Source organism: Mizuhopecten yessoensis, unplaced genomic scaffold, assembly GCF_002113885.1.
Source record: "Mizuhopecten yessoensis strain PY_sf001 unplaced genomic scaffold, ASM211388v2 scaffold1595, whole genome shotgun sequence".
Lineage (NCBI taxonomy): Eukaryota > Metazoa > Mollusca > Bivalvia > Pectinida > Pectinidae > Mizuhopecten > Mizuhopecten yessoensis.
The window spans coordinates 371,479-394,657 of record NW_018404125.1 but is presented as its reverse complement, the minus strand read 5'-3'; the positions used below and the strand labels follow the sequence as shown (position 1 = coordinate 394,657).

At 34.3% G+C, this 23,179-nt stretch overlaps 2 protein-coding genes across 3 annotated transcripts; both read right to left on the bottom strand.

Moving 5' to 3' along the window:
• Positions 1–113: 113 nt before the first annotated feature.
• LOC110465754 lies at positions 114–5,312 on the bottom strand. Of its 2 annotated transcripts, XM_021521825.1 has the most exons (3): positions 5,066–5,312; positions 2,402–2,752; positions 114–1,021 (listed from the first exon to the last, which is right to left on the bottom strand). In XM_021521825.1, exons 2-3 carry the CDS (start codon positions 2,732–2,734, stop codon positions 701–703), a joined length of 654 nt encoding a protein of 217 aa, XP_021377500.1. In that variant the 5' UTR covers positions 2,735–2,752; positions 5,066–5,312; the 3' UTR covers positions 114–700. The 2 variants fall into 2 exon arrangements, with proteins under 2 accessions (XP_021377500.1, XP_021377490.1); XM_021521815.1 differs by having other exon boundaries at positions 114–2,752.
• Positions 5,313–7,080: 1,768 nt separating this feature from the next.
• On the bottom strand, positions 7,081–22,970 carry LOC110465753. Its single transcript, XM_021521799.1, has 17 exons — positions 22,841–22,970; positions 22,308–22,410; positions 21,401–21,604; positions 19,024–19,098; positions 18,522–18,683; positions 15,501–15,679; positions 14,715–14,837; positions 14,303–14,420; positions 13,812–13,972; positions 12,886–12,987; positions 12,053–12,127; positions 11,670–11,793; positions 10,425–10,531; positions 9,381–9,566; positions 8,652–8,862; positions 8,167–8,238; positions 7,081–7,276 (listed from the first exon to the last, which is right to left on the bottom strand). The coding sequence occupies exons 1-17, from the start codon at positions 22,856–22,858 to the stop codon at positions 7,155–7,157; spliced, it is 2,142 nt and encodes a 713-aa protein (XP_021377474.1). The 5' UTR covers positions 22,859–22,970; the 3' UTR covers positions 7,081–7,154.
• Positions 22,971–23,179: the final 209 nt, after the last annotated feature.

The following is a 23,179-nucleotide window of genomic DNA, read 5'->3' as shown; positions in this document are numbered from 1 at the left end:
TGATTTTTTAATTATTAATTATTTAATATATTGGTTTTTGGAAACAAAATCAATGAAAACTGTGTTTTTCAAACGAAACTTAAAGACCCTCCAGTTCCTCCCCCTTTTCGTCATGTCTGGGTAATTCTGTAAACCACAATTATTTAATCAAAGCTGTCCTAAAACCATGTATTCCCTTAGTTCAAATGAATTTTAAACTTAAGACGTATAAAACTATACCCGTACATGATGTTTTGGTCGGAAAATAGCCATATTAGAATAATAAAAGCCTGATATTCACGCATGAATGATATACGTATGGCTTTTCAAACAGATTGGTTTTAATTCATATGAGCACAAAAAGATACACAATTACTACTGCCTCAATACAAAAAGATAGAATTAATTAAGATTAAAATGGGAACGAAGAATACACCCAAAGGAAAGGCATCATGACCTTCTACAACATAAGGAAGCATACAGCTGTCACGAGATACATTGCAATCATTTAATTACCTAGTGTTTTAACATAATCCGACCTGGTAAAAGTTAGCATCCAAAATGATATTTCTATGAAAGTTCAACCTATCTGAATACGATATGACAACATTAAAACATTACAATGGTTCAGTATCATATATCCTAGATCGCAGTCATTGTTTATGGGTGAGTACAACACAAAGCACGACAACCCTTATGCATTCCTAGTATATTCCTAGGCTTATCTCTCCAGGAGTTCAATTCTGTCTAAGGCTGGGTTCCACTGGATGTCTACTGTTAGAGACTCCTCATAAGCCTTAATGGCCCTCCGACTGTCTCCAACAGTTTGGTAGCAGATCCCTAAGAGAGTGTGGACTATCCAGTGTCTATGTCCCCCTTGGTCCTCATCGTACTTCACTGCAATGAGATGACGTAGACAGTCATCACGCCTTCCGATGTCACCAATTTCATGGTAGGACAGAAATGCAAGGAAAATGGCGTAAGGAAGAGGGGGTATTCGAATATATCCATGTGCTGGCAGTTCGTCAAATTCAAGTTGGAGCTGCGGAAGACAAAAGTCAGGACATTGTCTTAAGAAATAGACACTAGAGGAAAACACTTTTTGAAGTTTGTTGATTAAGGTGTACCCACGCCCACAATAGTCACGCATGTAAATGTCGTGTTGTTTACGAAACACATCCTGGGAACTACCTGGATAATACTGAACAGAAGACGTTACTTTCCTACACATTTCTAATGTTGCCCTGTTGTTACCTGTCAGGAAGCAAAACGTTGCTACATACAATATTTCTGAACACCAGGAAGCCCTTGGTTGCAAGAGGGTTTTATATTTTTTCATATTTCTGTACCTTAATTTGTTGGATGCGGAGTCCGTGTCGGGGGAGTAATCTTTCATAGCAGACAACGATAATAGTTTTGCTGTGCTGTAATAGGTAAGAAATTCGTCAATTTCTGAGTGCGATGTAGCAAAAAGGGAATGTAGTACATGGCATATTTGGTTGGCACTAGGAACTGGTATTAACGATAGCTTAGTAACTACAGAGGTAAGAACGTGTAGGTCACAAACTACTTCCGACTGAGGCAACGTCTGTTGCTGCATAAGTTCGGACCGACAGCTTTCGTCTAAAAGAACGTCCATAATTGGTGGCTGCACAAATGTCCCAACTGATAAACACATCCATTTCATCTGGTGAATTTCAGTAAGAATGCTGAGTAATGTTTGCTGGTTCTCTCCATGAATGTGTCGTTTAAACAGGTTATTCTTTGGAATGAAGTACTGTGGACAATATCCCCCTTTAACCCAGGCACAGAGGATATTGAAGCAAAACCAAAAACAAACAAAAGTGTTGTTTTCATTCCAAAATGTTTCTGGCGTATTTTCGACGGCATTGAATACGATGGTTTTTAAAATGTAAGAGCTCAAAATATCTTCCCCTTGAAAAGTATTTTCTAAACATTCTTTGATGTTTTTCAATAGGATTTTGAAAAGACCATACACTTTGAACTGAGTATGGTTGAGAGAATGAACCAAAAGTCTCTCCGCGCAAGCGAATGATATTCGCCACTGTAGTAGTGTGTTGTTTGTTGATTTATCGCCGATTGGAACGACATGGCAGCCGCCTTTTACGATTTTGTTTAATAATGTTTCGGAAGGCCAGCCATGCAGACGTGTTCTCATTTTCCATTCTAGTGCTTCCTTTGGCCAAACTGGACAGTGAAAAGCGTGCACTACATCGTACGCTGCATTAGTTACAGTAGCCTCAGAACTGCTACTGGGGCCATGAGAGGCTACATTAAAACCTCGATTTAAAGATTGCTTAACATGTTCTTCCCTATATATATCACTAGATATAAACGTTGTACTTCCTACTTTGTGAAAGGCTTTATATAACGGTTCCTTACATCTACGCCAAACACCCACCTCCAGTTCCACGTAACCACGTTGACAGTTCTCGGCCTCTCGCATTAAAAGGACCATATCATGATTACTGTCTGATGGAACTTGCTGGCCTGAATTAACCAGCAATATAGCTTTGTCTACGATCATTGCATCATTATCAGACCCTCGCATAGAAAACCCTTCAGCTGAGCTGCCTGTATTAAATATTGAATGATTCTCATTTCTAGCGTTGTCAAGTTTTTCTTTAAAAAGCAAAGTCTTCCTCCTGATTTCCACCTCCTTCTGGCTACCGATGTCCTTCTCCAGTATCAGTGATAAGAGGACAGACATCCTCTCACTTTCTTCTGGTTCCATCACTGTAGTTATGCCTACCTGAAAATAAAAACAAAATTAATATAATTAATCAAAGGGACTAATCGAACTCCTGATTGAGAGGATAATATACGTGGAGTTGAATTAAGTACTCTTTGTTATGAAAAGTATTAGTATATGAAACAGAAAAGGGACGGAAGTAGAATTTAGAAGAATTCAATGAACAACGTGCATGTTTGTTCAGCTTGAGTTATGATGTAACGTGTAAGCAACGTATACGGTTCCCTGTTAACTTTCTTCATAACTTCAGAAATCCTTGCCTTGATTTCACTTTTAGTAATTAGGATAGCTACGCTAAGAATTCCTGACACTGCGGCACCTTAAAGATATTATGACAGTGTAGATTTTATCGGAAAATTGAAGATCCGAAATGCTAAGTCCAGAATGCAATCATAATAATGTTATATCTCTGTTCGCCCATCATAGGAGACGTTATAGTACTCATGGATGTACTGAGGCGAAGCGCTTATTTGAGAGGTGGTAAGAAAACCCATATCCTTCAATTTTACTTACAGTTTTGTCAACGATTTGATGCATTTAAATTACAAGAAATGTTTTGACCACGTTAGTCGTATATATGCTCTTGAGTGTGCAATCAATGACACTACAAACCTTTCCCAAATCACCCGCTTTCATCGATCTCCAATCAATCAATACCATGCTGTACGAAATACTTGACGATTTCGATTTTGCTATCGTGAATGATCCCTTCTTGATAGTTTAATTCCTGCTCCCACAACATTTGGGTTTTACATGTCTCAGTTAATTCAGAATTCAAAGGCTTGCTCCGAATATTCGGATTTTCGATATAGATGTAGACTTCTGACGAATAGACTAACTCACAACAATTCGAAAAATGCAGGTTGCTGAAGACTACGGCCAAGTTTTACGGTGTGCCATCAAAATCTCACCGGGGAATAATTCATTTCTTACTGCGTGTGAAAGTCAATAATTTGTATTATGCTCATACATCTTTCAAGTTATGAGACTACATTGCAAATGTCGTCGATATGGCAAAGATACTTGCCCTTCTAGAACGCCTGGACTTTGACCTAAGATGACATGGTGAATGTCGTCGATAAGGCAAACTTTATTTACTTTTCCAGAATTTCTTTATATATATGAGTATCTAATTCGAGTAGACCAGCGAGATAAGCATGGCAACCTACCATCACGAGTTTGGAGAACTTGTTTTGCAAACAACGTTCAGATTATATATTAACAAAAAAAAAACAATATGTGTCTCTTGGGAGTTTCCAATCGTTTAAACAATTGCAAAGAACAATGAGGTCACAATTGAAAATGTTGAAAATGGCAGGTGCAGCAAAAAACAATAATGTGTTGATTGGACATACATTAGAAACTCTATTACAAAGTAAACATGTCAGCGAGATACCAGTTATCAAATGTGTAGGACTTGTAACGATATGTAGTCTCATAACTTGAAAGATGTATTGGTCAAATAACTAGCTTTATATTACGCCAAACTTGTCGTTAAGTTGACTATTCTTATAACGTGATGGACAGTTCGTTTATATTACTAGTTTTATATTACGCCAAACTTGTCGTTAAGATGACTAGTCATATAACGTGATTGACATTTCGTTTAGATAATTTGGTTTTATAGCACGTTAAAATTGTCGTTAAGTTGACTATTCTTATGACGTGATGGACAGTTCGTTTATATTACTAGTTTTATAGTACGGGATCTTGTCGTTAAGATGACTAGTCTTATAAGTGATGTCCGTTTGGTTGATATAGTTAGTTTTATAGAACGGGAACGTGTAGTTAAAATAACTAGTGTTATAACGTGATGTCCGTTTGGTTGAGATAGTTTGTTTTATAGAACGGGAAACTTGTTGTTAAGTTGACTATTCTTATAACGTGATTGACGTTTCGTTTCGAAAACTAGTTTTAGAATACTTGTCGTCGTTAACATAACCAGTCTTTATACATGTTAAACATTATACGATCAAGCACTTGTTGTTACACAAACGTGCATGTGTCGATAATATAGCAAGGTTTAAGTCATATGTAACGTATATTCATATTACATTTGTATAAAGGTAAATAGCTAATGTTTACATAGCATGACCGACGTGTTTTTAGCATATAAAACGTTTGGGTAATATACACCTACAATTCTACTCCACATATGTTATATACACATAAATATCTACAACAAGTATATTAGATATAAGACAGATAAACGTCATAAACAGTGTAGTAAATAAATTTTCAACACAACAGGTTAATAATATAATGAGTATGCCACAGTGTTGAACATGGTGTATGATTTGAAAATCGATTTACCTTGTTTGTTGCTTGTTGAAGGCGGCAGAACTACCACGAACATCAAGGCTCGGTACAGACGTACGCAGTGAACTGAGGTCCTCGTATTGTGAATCAACTGACAACCATTCTAAAGCCATTTCATACCAACAACCCCAATAAGGTTGTGACTGTGCTATTCATTATAAGTATGGTCAGTGTGCCATTTAGAGGAAGGTCCATAGCTGATGAATGTTTCGGCGTAAATACAAAAAGGCTATTTACAATGCGATGCAATGTTCCTATGGTAATAACACACATACTGTGACGTCCTCCGCAATACTCTTAACATGTGACATTACACAAGTGGTAAACTTTCTACTGAAAAAGCAAATTTCACTATTTACAGCATTGAACTCTGTTTAGTTCAAAATAGCATCTTTTTGCTGAAAATAGTACATTTGTTCCCATCGATAGTGACGTCACTGGCAATAATAGTTTTGCAACAACGCGTCTAATTTTACTCCAAAAATGATACGGAATATTATCTATAATGTGTATATGTCTGTATCCCATTGAAAAGTAGACCAACACAGAAATGACTTCATCAATATACTAGCACCTACTGGATCAGGATATATAACATCCATCTACAACTATGACACATAATCAAAGTCCATCTTAAGTATTAAATGTCTTTGGGTGAGATGATTTTTAATTGCAAGGTAAATATATATAGAACAATAACTAGCAATGCACGCTCACTACCTGTCAGCGAATAGACAAACACACTCGTCCCTGATCGTTTCACTCGACTTCACACAGAGCAACGGCGCCCACTCGCGCAGTTGTCAACACAGCGCAACGGCACTTATACAGTGCGCAGAGCAACGGCACCAACCTGAGCAGTTGTCTGTTCCGCGCAAAGGCACTTATGCAGTGCCAAACACCTACACTTACTCAGTGTTCTATGTAATACTGGGAGAACAAAAAGCTACCCAGAGCCTTGTCCAGGCTCTGTTGCCAGTTATTCCGTAGCACCTTTATTTCGGGTCTCCCTACTATCCTTATACAGGATATTAGTATTACCTTCTATTTGTCGTGGTACAACTTCCAACTTCCGGTGAAGCTTCGAAGACCGTCGATGAAGTGCCCAGCTTACTAGTCTGTCGCCGTTTATATACCAATGAACTATACTATCTCAGGGTAAATCAGGTTATTCCATTTCCCTGACTTCTAAGTCACGAGTATGTTTGACTGTAATGTCCCAATCTATATACAAATAACAAACACGTTAACTACAGTGATCTATCCTTTAATTGAGGCAAACGAAGGGGAAATTAACATGAATCAAAACATCGTTGCAGGTTCATAAAAAGGATCTTATATTCATTAAAATCTGTAACGACTGATTCTCTATAATGATACATTTGTCACAGCTATGCTACATCATGCATAAAGGCCAGGCTTTTCAGTTTACCTACTATGTCAATTACTGCCTGACATGTCGAGTCTTCATTTTTATAACTTATAGTTACATGCAATTGCAGTTGGTCACAGAAACCCACAGTCGACTGAAATATAAAAATGATTGCACACACTTCCTTCATTGAACCAATTGTACACAATACTTTACCCTGTACATTATTTCAAGGGTAAAGTTTAGAGTGGTCGAATAAGGTAGTGGATAATACACTCGCTATTTCCCACGATGGCTGGGGTTCGATTCCCCAATCGGACGTGAACAGATTAGCGGCTTGACAACGATATTATCACGTGGTACACCGATTCCTTCTGGCATTAAAACCACATGTGTGTTATCATCTGGTCCCGCAACGATACCGTTTATATATGTCGACAGTACCTGTTTCATAACTGATGTAGAATTAATCATGTAACCCAGCGGAATTTGTTTTCTCATGCAATGTTACAAAAGATAAGGTTCATTGCATTTATAATCAACCTAAAATTGCTGCCATGACTATTGAAGGTAAAACTGGTCCTGCGTTCAGTCATAGCGTTTTAAAAGGAAAATAAGTACACTTCATTTTTGCAACAATTCTTTTATTATAAATCATGTACAAATCAAAATCAAAATCAACCGTATTAGTTATTTCTAATAAGAAATTATTCAGCGAAACTCTGACATCTCAAAATCACTCGGATATTTTCTACGAATATATAATATAGCTGCGGCTGCACCTATCAACACTCCGACGATAACCATAGCTACTGATAAACCTGCCACGGCACCTGTAACAGAGTAGACAAAATGTCATCAAACCAGACACAACGTCATCAGAACAGACACAACGTCAACAAACCAATCAATATAGAATGATTTCTCTATTACACAAGGTCAATTATTATTGGAATGTATTCAACAGGACAAAGCGAAAGATCTTATTTTATTATACAGGTTTTAAGGATGTACTAGGTTTGATATATAGATTGTTTTCACTTTATACAGGTTACATATACTTGTCTTGGGATAGGTTTCAGATCACATATTTGAATTGGAATGAGGGCTATGATTTGTGTTGTAGGTTAGTGCAGTAGGAATGGAGTGGAGAAAGAATGAGTTTGTTCTTTCTCTCTGGATGAAGCAGTGAACGTAGTAATGTTTTGTAAGATTTATGAAAAGTGACGACCGGTTGAATATTTCGCTCTTAAAACCTCAAAACTAAACGTGATTGAGAAATACGAACTGCCATACATGTAGTACAAGCAATCTCCTGTTCTGTTGTACGTTATCGTCAACGTTAACTTGGATAATTGAATTAAAAACGCTCCAACTACTTCTACACACCAATAACAGTAGGTGATATTTTGAGGTATAAATACGAAAATTAAGAAGTCGTTACTGGATTTAAGACTTTTATTTTGTCGGGGTCCAGAGAACTTCATATTGGCTTTTGATACTAGGGAAATAAAAATAAATAAATAAGTAAGAAAATAAACAAACGAACAAAATTCCAAACATCTTTAAGTAAGCTTCTAGAATGAAATTCTATAACTTCATAAGAAAAAGGTACCATAACGTCGGAGTCCTTACATAACAAAAAGGCGTTCCTAATGGCAATCAGGAAAGGACCAGACTAACTGGATTATATAGCATGAGTCGATTATTAGTAAACACATACCTCCACTCATGCCTGTATGAGATGATGGCGCTGTATGCTGAGGTGATGACAATGGTGTTGAGTTTCCAGATGCTGGAAAATAATTGTTTTCTCCAATCATCCAAAATATATCGTAATGACACATACGTAACATCTTTTAGTAAATTTGTTTTCTGAATCCAGAAAATTACTGGTGTTAATATATTCCCTGAAAATTCTTCCTCCATTTATTCAGTTGTATTGGTCGAAGTTGTATCTTAGGAAACGATGAACGGCTTATACATCTTCACCATGCCTAACGACAAACTGTTCAAGATGTATCTGAAACTTATTGGACATTTAAACGAAAGTTGAATGTCACATAACTTTATATGAGTGTAGTGCACACCATCAAGACATATCTCACGCTTTACGGTCCGGATAAATGGTATTGGAAGAAGAACCAGAAGATTTCGAACTAATACAAATGACTCCGTTAAGCCAACGGGCAAACATGATAAACCTACCTGATGTTGGAACTGAAATTGAGGGTTTCGGTGTTGGTCCTTTATGTGGCGTTCTGTATGTATGGGAATGATGTGTGCTTTGTTTCGTTGTCGTAGTTTCTGACGTCATCGTTTGTTGCGTACTACTCTTAGTGATGATATCCACGATTTTGCCATCCTCATCTTTCATTGCTACTCGGACTGAATTTGGGACGGCATGAAAATGACCCGACTGTTGTAAACACATGCGATATAGATATATAAACAGTTTTTGGTTTTTGATATTATAGATTATACTGATAAGCAAAACAAATAACGAACACAATTTGTACACCCTTAAACCACACTTATTTGTTTCTGCACTAGTTAAATACTTATACATAATTTTTGAATGTATGAATTTATACGTATTTTGCATGCGGCACAGTTTGGATCTCACAAGCATTGTTATTTTCAAATTTATGGCACAAAGCACAGTAAGTTATTGCCTAACCATATAGCCATTGTAAACATAGCTGAGGATACATAGGTTGAATTAACTTATTTGTTGTACTATTTCACATCGACAGAACTAATAAAAGCTAAACGTTCACCTAACAGGTATAGTCATAGGTTGTCATAATAGATGGTTCATAGCAAACACATAATAGTGATCATTACCAGTCCAGTGGAGAAGCAGTAAGTTCCCAACACACACCCATATTTATGCATATAACACGTATTGACAAATTGTTATATAATCTAACGCACCTGTATAATATTATTTTCTATTACATTTACTGCAAATTGAAAGGAACCCCTATTTGTGTTTTTTCTCAAATTGTTGAAGGCATCTTCTAGTGAGGTGATGTTAACTTTTCCTTTCCAATTACCATCGACTTCCGGTGGTCCAAATAGAACAAAGCCAATGTATAGTCCGTAGTTATCAAACACAGTCTGGAAAACAAGGAATTATTTATCACAGTGCGACACCATAAACGTCGGCAGAAACAATACAATTCATGATGACCCTTTAACTATATGTATACAAGTATCAATGTTGACTTAATTATCAAATACTTATTAGAATCATATAGTCAGCTTGAAAACTTTCAAAATGTCTAAAGCGTTCAAGTACCCCGTTGGAATTGCAGGTGCTGCTTCCACTCCCAGAAATGGGGTAATTTGATTCAGACTTCTAAATAGGTCAATGGTTAATAAATGGTTAATGTAGAAAAATCCCTTATTATTTTTGTAGGTACATAAAACAGTTTTCACTTATAGACTTAACCATTTTCTTTAAACTAAGTAATCATAGCTCGAAAACACCCTCTGTCTAGAATATTTGCATAACGAAAACGATGTTAAAAATGTGTTTATTGATATCTCTTAATACACTCTGACACAAGATTGTACCTTTATATTTTGTATACTATAAATAATACCATTTGTCAAGTTCACTGACTGCGGGGACTTGTTTAAGCTTTTCTTTAGGATTCGCATTCTCTAACCGGGCAAATAATGTTGCCAAGAGGCGACCTTAAACGAAGTACTGTAAAGTGCTTCTATTTTTAGATTATGAAGATGTTATATTCCGTTGGTTCCTTGCCCAAAAGAATATCATAAAATCGGGAATTATTGTGGTTTTTATGTAGAGTTAGTTAGTATTAGCAACTGTTTACCGCTTTTTAAAAATTATTTCATTATTCAAGAAATCAAAGGCACTAATCCGTAAAATTAACTGGATAACTAGCCGTTCTGAAAGCTCTTAGTACTCGTCTGCATTTGTATTTGTGGAGTAAATATAGTGTGTACCTGTATTCCTATTACACGAAGCATCGACACCCGCATCACTTTCTGAAGAGCCACATGGGCACTCTGTTTTACAAGTTGTGGATGTGGCGACACCAGTAGTAGAGGACCTGGGGAAACGAATCATGTTTTCTAAAATAATATTGGACATCCCAGAGGGGGTGCTGACGTTTGTGTTTTAAATTAATTTAAATATCTGTTTTCATAGCAAGGCAACTATATACTGAACACTCATTAGCGATGAATAAAAATGTCCAAATAAAGAACGTGGCTTGTAAAAGAAATATATTAGATTGTTTATTTCTATTAATGAACCAAACTTTATTGAGCAGATGATTCAATACAATACAAAAATCGAAAAATGATTTCAGCAATAATTATATCAGACTATTAAAAAGGTGTAGAAATAAAAATAATCGGCAAAAGCGTCACATACAACTTGTTAAACTTGTTAAATGATTGACGAGTTCCATATAACGATACGATATGATGTGTGATTGCGCAAATTGGTAGCTTTCTACCGCTGATGAAAATGACAATAATGTATCACACTGAAATTACATGTACTTCGCGTTTCTTAACGGAAGCCGACAAGATACAGACTATTTTGGATACTTGAAATGATTTGTTTAAGCCATTCCTAGTCAAACTTTATAGAAATAAAGTTACTGGGGAAGGTCGCCGGTTTCAGCTACGTTTGATAAAAAAATCTTCCCTTTAGATTCCAAAGAAGTCTTTTTCTCTCACTTTCCTGTTGACCTTGTCAAAATTACACAATAATGACGTAAATTCATTGCTACAATGTTGAATTGACATTATCAAATTGCTCTTACTAGAGAATCCCTTTGTCTTAACCCTCGGGTAAGACAAAGATATCTTACATCGGGAAAAGTATCGATTTATCTTTCCTTCATTGTTCAATTTTGTTTTACCTGTTCGATTCCGCTTTGCTAAAGGCACAGAGTTATCTTACATGTGTTGGTTCCACATGGGACACACGAACCTTGCAGATGATGGAGAAAGTGAAACCTGTTCTACCTTGTCCCTCCTACTTGTTTATGAAAGACCCTTTTCAGAATTGTGAATTAGGCGCTTAAATAATGTACAATTTCTATTGGTGTACAGCAGATTTTCGATATATGAACATTGGTAACACAAAAAGAACAAAAACAAGAAGAATACGAAAAAGGCGGAGGAGGAAAAAGGCCTCGCATAAATTTGACGGATTTTCAATATTTTCATACAGACCTGTAAAATTGAGCCTCACATATCGTATGTTGGTCTCGTTGTAGCACGGGTGTACATTGAATGGAGAAATTTCTGGCCTCTTTGTTTCAAAGTCGAAAATATTATATATTATTTTAGCATTATTCTGAAAAGAAAAAAAACCTCAGGTACATTTCTCATTAAAGCAATAAGAACACGTGTTTTTAACAGTTTTGCTGATAGTAGTACGAACGAGTGAACGCAGTTTTACTTACCTGTTTTATAACTAGTCAAGTAAACTTTACTTTGAAATAACAAAATAATGACATGTCTGATTTCACAGATTTAAGGAAATTGATACCTGTTGCAATTATAAGTGAATGGTGAAGTCAAATATCCTATTATATTGTTTTTGATAAAAGTACCTTTGTAAACGTAATGACTATTTTCAGTGGTCGTTGTATGTGATTTCCTGATGCCTGGCTGATTTTCCAATTCCCCTATACTCCAATAAACCAATTGTTAATCAATGTCCATTTACGATAAAGAAAGCGTAACAAATTAGCTGAGGTTTAGTACATTATAGAAAAATAATGTATAAATGAGTTATATTCAATTTCAATACTACTGTAATCTATTCGTTATTTTGTACACACCACTTAATATGGCATCTATATATTTAATTGGTATCAGCAAATCTGTAAAGCAATAACGGGTTTCCATAGACACTTTAACTCTTTAAACTTATTTCTTCATGTAAGTGGAAGCACTTTCGACGTATAATTTCATGATGTTGTCCTTTAGTATCGTTGATGAATCTTAAGTAGACGGAATAACCATAAAGTGCGGTTAAAGGTTGCCTTCGGGCTGCTGTATCGACACACTATTTTTTCTCTGAAAATGGACGTTTCCCTACTTTTACTTCGTATTTCAACAACAATAGATACATTTTGTTACAATGTAACTTTGCGACGGGTTTATATGTAACGTGGAAACAATCACGTTCGATATTTTGTGAGGCACAACAAGCCTTAGTTTGGCAGGAAACCGGAGTACCCGGAGACAACCAACGTGGTCAGTCATGTGACACATTCACATCCGAATGAGTAATCGAACCCCGGCCGCCTTGGTGAAAGGCCCGTGCGTTTTTGACTGCGCAACCCGACCACCCTTATCTTAAATTCTAACTTAGTGAAGATAATTTAATTTAGATATAAGTCATATAGATTATTTTAGCACGCTATCCTATGAGACATACATGAGAAAAATACCATTCCCAAATTGTTGTTTCGTTAGAGTTCGGCGGGTAGTTTGTTCTCGTTGCCACCCAAACATCACATGGAATGTCACGGACGGTTCTCTGTAAAGGAAATAATAATATGTTCAGCACACAAAAGCCCTTTGCTCAGTGTATGCAAAAGCCCTTTGCTCAATGTAAGAAATAGCCTGTCAGTATATGAAATAGCCCTGTCAGTGTATGAGATAGACCTGTTAGTTTTGAAATAGCCCTTTGCTCAGTGTATGAAATAGCCCTATGAGTGTTTAAAATAGTCAAATGTTCAGTGTATGAAATAACGCTGTCAGTATATGTAATAGCCCTGTCAGTGTTTGAAATAGCCCTATGTTCAGTGTATAAAATAGCCCTATGCTCAGTGTATGAAATAGCCCTGTCAGTGTATGAAATAGCCCTATGTTCAGTGTATGAATTAGCCCTGTCAGTATATGAAATAGCCCTACATTATTTGTTCGGTGTATAAAATAGTCATTTGTTAGTGTATGAAATAGCAAAACATAGATCATTCACTGAACATATGTTCAGTGAATGAACAAGCCCTATGCCAAGTGAATAAAATAGTAATATGTTAAGTGTATGAACTAGCCGTATGTTAAGCATAAACATGTTCTTCCTTCAGTATATAAAGTAGACGTACATTGTATGCTCCATAAAAATATCATGTTCAATATGGCTAATGGTGCCTCAAAAATAATCCAGGCTCAGTTAAGTCCAACGTTCACAATAAAAACAATTATCATATTTAAACTATAAAGAAGTCTTGTGATCCATATAAAACGCCCGTATATTTAGTATAAAACGCCCGTATATTTAGTATAAAACACTCGTATATTTAGTATAAAACACTCGTATATGTATAAAAAGTATTAGACACTGATAGTATAACACACCTGTCCAACGTACTGAGCGCTCTTGTTTCCAAGATCGAAGAACTGTTGCGGGGATTTAATGGTCACGTGATTAGGGTCAATGTACCGCACATCAAAACCATGCTGTGATATTGGAGTCACGTGACATTCCCCCGTGACTCCATCGATGTTATAGCTTAGACCTACAAAAGGATGATATCATTTAATTATCATTTTTATTTTTATCAAAACACTTGAAATCTGTAACAATGATATCGGTGTCAAAAATGACAATACTGGTGTGAAACAAATTACCGTGGAATACATCTGAAACTTTATTAAGTTGGCAATTTGTATAAATTATGATAGACATAACATCAATATATAACGAAAGCATCAATGTGACAGTATTGACGATGACAATTAGGATGTTGATTAAATCTGCTGCATTGTCATTAAACAGTCTCTAATTGCATAAATAAATGTCATATTAACTTTGAATATGGTTGTACTCAAAAACAAGCAAAACAGACCCGAGAAGAAATCATGAATCTGCTGTATTGGGTCCTGGGTTCCCGCCGTTACAATGTACGGACTTGGAATGTTCTCAGAATCCACTCGGACCACCTGAGTTTTGTAATCATACCATTCCTGTGGAAAAAAAATATAAAAATCTTATAGACTGAAAGTTATAATGCATGCATTCAATTAAGTGCATATTTTTCAAAATCTGGTCATAATAATATTATTATTAAGTTAGCTTAATCTTTAACTTAAATACATCTATTTATACAATTTGCATACATATAAAGTTGAAATTGTTGAATTTTTTTCACATCAAACCACGAACCTTACTATAATGTTAGTCTTTGCAAAATTCAAATTAGGATATGTATCTACCAAATATTATCATTTATAAATATGTATTACTATGTAATATCTTACGTTTAGTATTCCCGTTACGTTGTCTTTGCTAAAGGTCACTTCCGCTTTGAAGCTGAAATAGCCCGCGACTATCGGTATAGTTTTATCATTCGGTCTGTTCGTACAATAAACACCTTCGGGAATCTAAAAGGGAAAGATTGTTAAGCGTTTTCTTTTATCACATTTAAACAATAAATACCATCAACAATGTGGAACACAATTTACTGAGGAAATGATTATTTAAATTGACATTTTTGCGGTTGGATGAGAAATTATAAATGTATGCGCAGTGTTTATTTTTTTGATCTTGGGATATCTAGATTGGTATCTAGTAATTATATATATAAACAGCATTATCTATCTAGTAATTATATATATACACAGCATTATATATCTAGTAATTATATATATACACAGCATTATATATCTAGTAATTATATATATAAACAGCATTATCTATCGAGTAATTATATATATAAACAGCATTATATATCTAGTAATTATATATATACACAGCATTATATATCTAGTAATTATATATATACACAGCATTATCTATCTAGTAATTATATATATAAACAGCATTATCTATCGGGTAAGGTACATTGCTTCACATAATTTTTAAGATACAAAATAAAGACTTTCAAGTTTATAAACCTGTCGAGATTTGATGTACTGATGAAGACGCGGAAAATTTGGATTGATAAAATAATGGTTAAATAATGAAATAATAAAGTCAGGTCCTGTAATTATCAGGTAGAATCAATACCCTTAAATTGTAGTTTAAATGAAATTATAGATAAACACCTGAAAGACAGTGAGATCGGATGGCAGTCCCTCCTGGAAATAAAGGTAATCATATTCCTCTGTTTCGGACCATACGATCGTCTGTACAGGCTGTTGGGTTGTGGTACTCTCTCGGCGTCTGATGACGCTTCGAACTGGCACACTGGACACTCCGGACGCACTCTCCCACTCACCTGGAACTGACCATGCACGCAAGTAATGTATACAGTGACCAAATGCGAATATATATATCCCTATTTCTAGGATCGGATGGAAACATGTTTAATATAATACCATTATCAAATTGATGTTATCAATAAGAATTAAACCGCAGATTGCCTTTAACAAAACGAAATGCAGGGGCACCACAGGGCTCGGTTCACGGGCCACTTTTGTTTTTACTTTATATTAATGAAATTGTTGACTGTGTTTCTCATGAAACTAAACTGTTTGCTGATGACACTTCTCTATACGCTTTAACAGACGATGATCCAATCGAGTTAGCACAAAACCTAACAGATGATCTCAGTAATATACAACTCTGGGCTAATAAATGGGATATTAAATTTAATCCAAATAAAACAGAATCTGTTATATTCTCTAAAAACCTGAATACTCATCACCCAAATGTATATTTTTATGATGAACCTGTTACTGTCAGCTAACCACATAAACATCTTGGCTTGACATTCAGTGATGATGCTAAGTGGAATGACCACATTTATGATATTTACCAAAAAGCATACAAAAGAATTAATATTTTAAGGATGATGAAACATAAACTAGACAGACTGTCATTACACACACAATATCTTGTACAAAGAATTAGGCTGTGTTCCTCTTGAAAGTAGGAGAAAACAACATAAATTGATGCTGATGTACAAGATAATGAATAATAAAACTCCGTATTATCTGAAAGAAATCACTGAGTCACATTTTCATGATCCCACACTAGCTAGATATCCCCTTAGATCAGTTAGAATATTTGATCCTCCTCTTTGTCGAACTGTTAACTATTCTAATAGCTTTTTTCCATCCATGTTTAATGAAATAAATAATATCGCTTCAGACCTTCAAAATATTCGTTCCACCTATCAGTTCAAAAAGTTAATAACACCTATTCCAAATTCAAACACAAGAACAACTGATGTCTTTAAGTTTTTAGGAAATAGGGAAACTAGTATTATTCTCTGTCAGTTGAGAAATGAGGCCAGTAACCTAAATAATGACCGTCAGAAAGATTATCTTACTGAGTCCTCTGCATGTTCTTGTGGTTCTAGATTTGAAACAGCATCTCATTACTTCCATGATTGTATCAAATACACTGAAGATCGTATTCTACTTTTTCCGAATATATTCCATGAAACTCACAACCATTTATCATTAGATGTCATGCTAAATGGTTGTGAGAGATGTGATGAAAATGAAAATAAACATATTCTCCTATCTATATCCAATTACATTTTAAGTTCTAGAAGATTCAGGACATTTAACTTCAATTTTGAATGAAATTTTACATTTTATTTATTTACACTTTATTTATTTACATTTTATTTTTTCTCAATGTAATTCTTCTGATTTCCAGAAATGGTACATGAATATTAATATTAATATTTCCTATTTGTCTTCATTGTTTATTTTTAAATATTGTTAGTGAGGGGGGCTGGGGTTCAGAAGACCAGTTATACTATTTTATTAAAAAATATTGGGAAACAACTACATAAATAAGAATATAAAGCTTTACAACATGTTAATTATATATCTAACCTGTGTTTAATATGCATAAATTAAACTATTTGGTGGGATTGAATTTCCAAACTCATCAGTGGATGGCCTTGTGTGATACAATGGACTTTTTGGCCTGTATCTGTTGGGTGCGGTAATTTAATCCTATCAAATGTTTATAGATGCAGCTCCATCAACAAATTATTTTTCTTTACTCTTCATAATATGTTTATACCGGTATATATTTTATATGTCTTTTCAATATCAAAATAAAAGGTTAGAATTTAAACCATTAGATTCAATTATAACAAAAATGAGTATTAGTAGTTGTTTCCCCTAATTTGATTATTAATTTGATAATACCAACTTGTTTATATGTGTTTGTATGTGTTCTAATGTCTATGTCTATGCTTGTACCACTGTTTGTTACTGTGTTTGGTGAGGGCTTAAATAGGCTATGCCTGCTGCCCAATCCATTTGTCCTTTGACAATAAAATTTATTGAAATTGAACAAAACGAACAACACCTGGACCACTTTCCTTCAAAATAAGAGGATTACACTATAAAAGTAAAACATACGTGGGAAGATGAGGATGAGAAACGTATCTTTATTATAACGGTATTGCCATACGAGGATGTTTATTATAACGGTATTGCCATACGAGGATGTTTATTATAACGGTATTGCCATACGAGGATGTTTATTATAACGGTATTGCCATACGAGGATGTTTATTATAACGGTATTGCCATACGAGGATGTTTATTATAACGGTATTGCCATACGAGGATGTTTATTATAACGGTATTGCCATACGAGGATGTTTATTATAACGGTATTGCCATACGAGGATGTTTATTATAACGGTATTGCCATACGAGGATGTTTATTATAACGGTATTGCCATACGAGGATGTTTATTATAACGGTATTGCCATACGAGGATGTTTATTATAACGGTATTGCCATACGAGGATGTTTATTATAACGGTATTGCCATTCGAGGATGTTTATTCCTCATTTTACCTATTTCATAATTTTACCAATTTTCTTTTGTATATGTCACAACTAACAATATGGCGTGATGAACTCATATTGAAAGACAGAATATTTTGACAAAATCATCGTAGCTTAGTATTTCACATCTTGAACTCCTTCCCGCGCTGTATGACTCGAAATCAATTCTATTCGTCATTAAAAATTGCCAAAACATTCAACATGAATTATAAATCGAGGCCAGTACTAAGATATATTACAATAGAGGTAATGTAAATTTATTACAGGTGAAGTTTTGTGATATATAAAGTTATACTAACTAGAAAAGTAGAAGTCGATTTCTACCATCGTCTTTAGGTAGTCATGGTAACCACAGCTCCTCCAATGGTAGACGGGAATGTCACGTATGGTGTCAGTTCCGAGATAAGTTTCGTTAAACATTCGGCCGAACTCGAGCGCGTCATTAGCATTCAGCAAATGTGCTAAGTATGAAACAAATGAACCATCATTATAAAGATTCTACATTTATTAAAATATAAATCATGTTTACTCAAATATCCAATATAATTCCACGTCAGGTTTTGATAGTTTGGTTCAATTACTATATTTATGTCGTCTTTTTCAATGGTTCAAAGAAATCAAACAAAACTGTAAATGCATTAAACATGAATATATCCAGGACTTAATAAAATTGAGAGTAAGCTTAATGTTTGATATTCAATTAAATATATATCGATTGGCGTGTTTAAGCAATCTTTGAATTGAAATTAAGATTGACTTTTTATTTTCATTTTACAAATAAATAAATAATTGTCATAAAACCTGTCTTGTTCTGCTCGGTATAGGGAAATCCAAAAAAACCTTCGGTATCCAATTGATCTGCTGTACACGAACCCCCTGTTGAAAATAAAAACTTTTCATATTTTGGTGCAAAATTGAAAAATAACTATAGCTGATCTTTAGAGTCAGTTTATTTTCCAGTAAAGACGTTTTTTATTAACACATGTTCTACACATCGAAAAGTTTTAGAGCATATTTTTAAACTATGACAAAATGCTTAATTTCATCACATCAAACTTTTAATGCCGAAATCTTAACATCACGATAGTGCTACAATAAGTGTTAGGAATTCTATTATTTCAATGCCTGTTCAGAATTCTGATACTTCTGTAACTGTTTAGAATTCTACTACCTCTGTAACTGTTTAGAATACTACTTCTTCTGTAACTGTTCAGAATACTACTACTTCAGTAACTGTTTAGAATTCTACTACTTCTGTAACTGTTCAGAATACTACTACTTCTGTAACTGTTTAGAATTCTACTACTTCTGTAACTGTTTAGAATTCTACTATCTCTGTAACTGTTTAGAATACTACTACTTCTGCAACTGTTTAGAATTCTACTCCTTCTGTAACTGTTTAGAATTCTACCACTTCAATAACTGTTTAGAATTCTACCACTTCAATAACTGTTTAGAATTCTACTCCTTCTGTAACTGTTTAGAATACTACTACTTCTGTAACTGTTTAGAATTCTACTACCTCTGTAACTGTTTAGAATTCTACCACTTCAGTAACTGTTTAGAATTCTACTACTTCTGTAACTGTTTAGAAATCTACTTCTTCAGTAACTGTTTAGAATTCTACTACTTCTGTAACTGTTTAGAATTCTACTTCTTCAGTAACTGTTCAGAATTCTACCACTTCTGTAACTGTTTAGAATACTACTACTTCTGTAACTGGTTTAGAATTCTACTACTTCTGTAACTGTTTAGAATACTACTACTTCTGTAACTGTTTAGAATTCTACTATCTCTGTAACTGTTTAGAATTCTACTACTTCAGTAACTGTTTCGAATTCTACTACTTCTGTAACTTTTTAGAAGTCTACTACTTATGTAACTGTTTAGAATTCTACTTCTTCAGTAACTGTTTATAATTCTACTACTTCTGTAACTGTTTATAACTGTTCATTGGTCTTATGTTTGAATAACTGTTCAGTGTTTTTATGTTTCTATTACTGTTCATTGGTCTAATGTTTCTATTACTGTTAAGTGGTCTTTTGTTTCTATTACTGTTCAGTGGTCTAATGTTTTTTCTATTACTGTTCATTGGTCTTATGTTTCTATTACTGTTTAGTGGTTTAATATTTTTTCCATTACTGTTCATTGGTCTTATGTTTCTATTACTGTTTATAGTGGTCTTTTGTTTCTATTACTGTTCAGTGGTCTAATGTTTTTTCTATTACTGTTCATTGGTCTTATGTTTCTATTACTGTTCAGTGGTTTAATATTTTTTCTATTACTGTTCATTGGTCTTATGTTTCTATTACTGTTTATAGTGGTCTTTTGTTTCTATTAATGCTCAGTGGTCTTATGTCTCTATTACTGTTCAGTGGTCTTATGTTTCTATTACTGTTCAGTGGTCTCATGTTTCTATTACTGTTCACTGGTCTTATGTTTGAATTACTGTTCAGTGGTCTTATGTTTCTATTACTGTTCAGTGGTCTAATGTTTCTATTACTGTTCAGTGGTCTTTTGTTTCTATTACTGTTCAGTGGTCTAATGTTTCTATTACTGTTCAGTGGTCTTATGTTTCTATTATTGTTCAGAAGTCTAATGTTTCTATTACTGTTCAGTGGTCTTATGTTTCTATTACTGTTCATTGGTCTAATGTTTCTATTACTGTTCAGTGGTATTTTGTTTCTATTACTGTTCAGTGGTCTAATGTTTCAATTACTGTTCAGTGGTCTTTTGTTTCTATTACTGTTCAGTGGTCTAATGTTTTTATTACTGTTCAATGGTCTTATGTTTTAATTACTGCCCAGTGGTATTATTTTTCAATAAATGTTTAGCGGTCTTATTTTTCAATTATTGTTCAGTGGTCTTTTTTTTCCAATAACTGTTTAGTGATAAGATTTTCAATAATTATTAAGCATTCTTATGGTTCAATACCTATTCAGAAGATTTTTCGAAATAACAAACATTTCGTATCATGTTTTTTTGGTGGTTGCTTGCTAGCATTGTAAAGTTTCACCTTTTTAATAAATAATGGCGTTATTCGTTTATTGTCCAGTTTTTCAAATTGTTCTTATAAAGGCCCTTGTTTATAATAAATCATGCATTTCTGCTTGAATTGTTTCCTCAATCATTTGTCTTATAACGGTTAATGTATGTAAAGCGTATAGTTGCCTTCTACCTTGAATGTAGAGTCTCTCCTTTGTGTTATAATAATTCATGTTTATCACAGTGTCTCCCGGGTCATACAGCCCAGTCGCTTTGACCACTGCCCTTTGTCCAGGCTCATCAAAGTACTCCTGTATGTACACAGACTTTTCGGAACTCATCTGACGCCATTCCGCAGTGGTGTAATACTGGTTACTCAGGGTAGGTAGAACAGGCCCTGAAACAATGAAGTCAATGTCTGAGGGATTTAACATAGCGTGTAAAGATATATGATTGTATGTTGTAATATTTATTTACTATGAAAATGTGACTTTCATATAACAAAAATCTTTTAAAACATTCTGTGTTGAATCATGATTTGAAAACATTATGATTGACGAAATATTTAATTGTTTCACAGATATGTATGTTCATTGTAATATAAAAAAAAAATCGTTAATTTGAATATAAACACATAAACATACATAAACGCCTCATCAAAATTTCCTTTGTTCATGTTTTCTTATATCTTGCAATAGGAAAGAAGCGAAACTGAAACCTGTATCACCTCATGGTCACGAGTACTTGATTTCGTTAAATAAACAGAATCATTGAATTATTATCAGTCATGATATGTCGAAATATCCATAATATATCTTTAACGGGAAAGTATGTGTCTGACGAAATATGAGTAATATAGAGATATCTAACCCTGACATCCAAGTATCTCACTCACAAACATGGATTATATATTACCCACTTTTTAACTACGAGGTTATAATTCTAAAACACAAAATATAAGTGATATATAATCTAGTTTCTGACTATGAGATTCCAGTATCTAACACACAAAATATGAGTGGTGTATAGCCCGATGTCTAACAATGAGAATCCAGTATCTAATATACAAAATACATTCAGCTTTAAAGGTGATTACTTACCTTTTGTTAAATTTCCTGGAAGTGGGGTACAGAACTCCGGATGGAATTGTCCACTTGAGATTCGATATCCACTCAATACTAGCAATGTCCACAGGAAGTACTTCTATGGCGATAAAGAACAAGGAAGGGGGATCCTCACATATTAACGTGTACAGTGTCGCCAGTATATAAATTAGCTAAAGCAAGAACTTGCATCCAAGATTGCAGCTGGTTACCTATGTCCCTTGTCGTGTGATAGTAGGGAAAGCTGCCTTGGTAATTAGTATTTCTCTTTATTACAACCATCAAATGTACGTTATTATTTAATGAAATGCTTATTCTTTTATCAGAAAGACTTTGTACTGACATGATTTGTGTAGAAATATCAATTACGGGACGGAAGCAAAAGGGACAAATATAACTTAATGTAACTTAAATAGCATTGTTCGTATTAACTCGGTAAATATATATACCTGTTATGAAGCTAATTACGTCTTAATAGTCTTTTAAAGTTTCTTCAAACTTCTAACTTGCATAGATTGAGAAAGACTTACCTTGTCTGAAAACATCATTCACCCTGAACTAATTTATATAAGCTGCAATTGATTTCCAGTTCCACTACTATCTAAATCATCGTATCAGGAACGAAATAATATCATGTTTAGAAGTATACAAGTGTTATACTTAAACTTATCAGGAAACAAAATAAAGCGGCCTCAAATGTGTACTTTGAGCTAAACAGTCATTGTTACCGACATGTTGATAAGATAGCCAACGTGATATCGCCTGTACATGTAAGATATGGTACATTTAGTATGATAGGATTAACCAGTAACCCATATTCACATATTTAGTTATAGAGTCGTGTGTCCTCAAATCACTCAAAACAACTT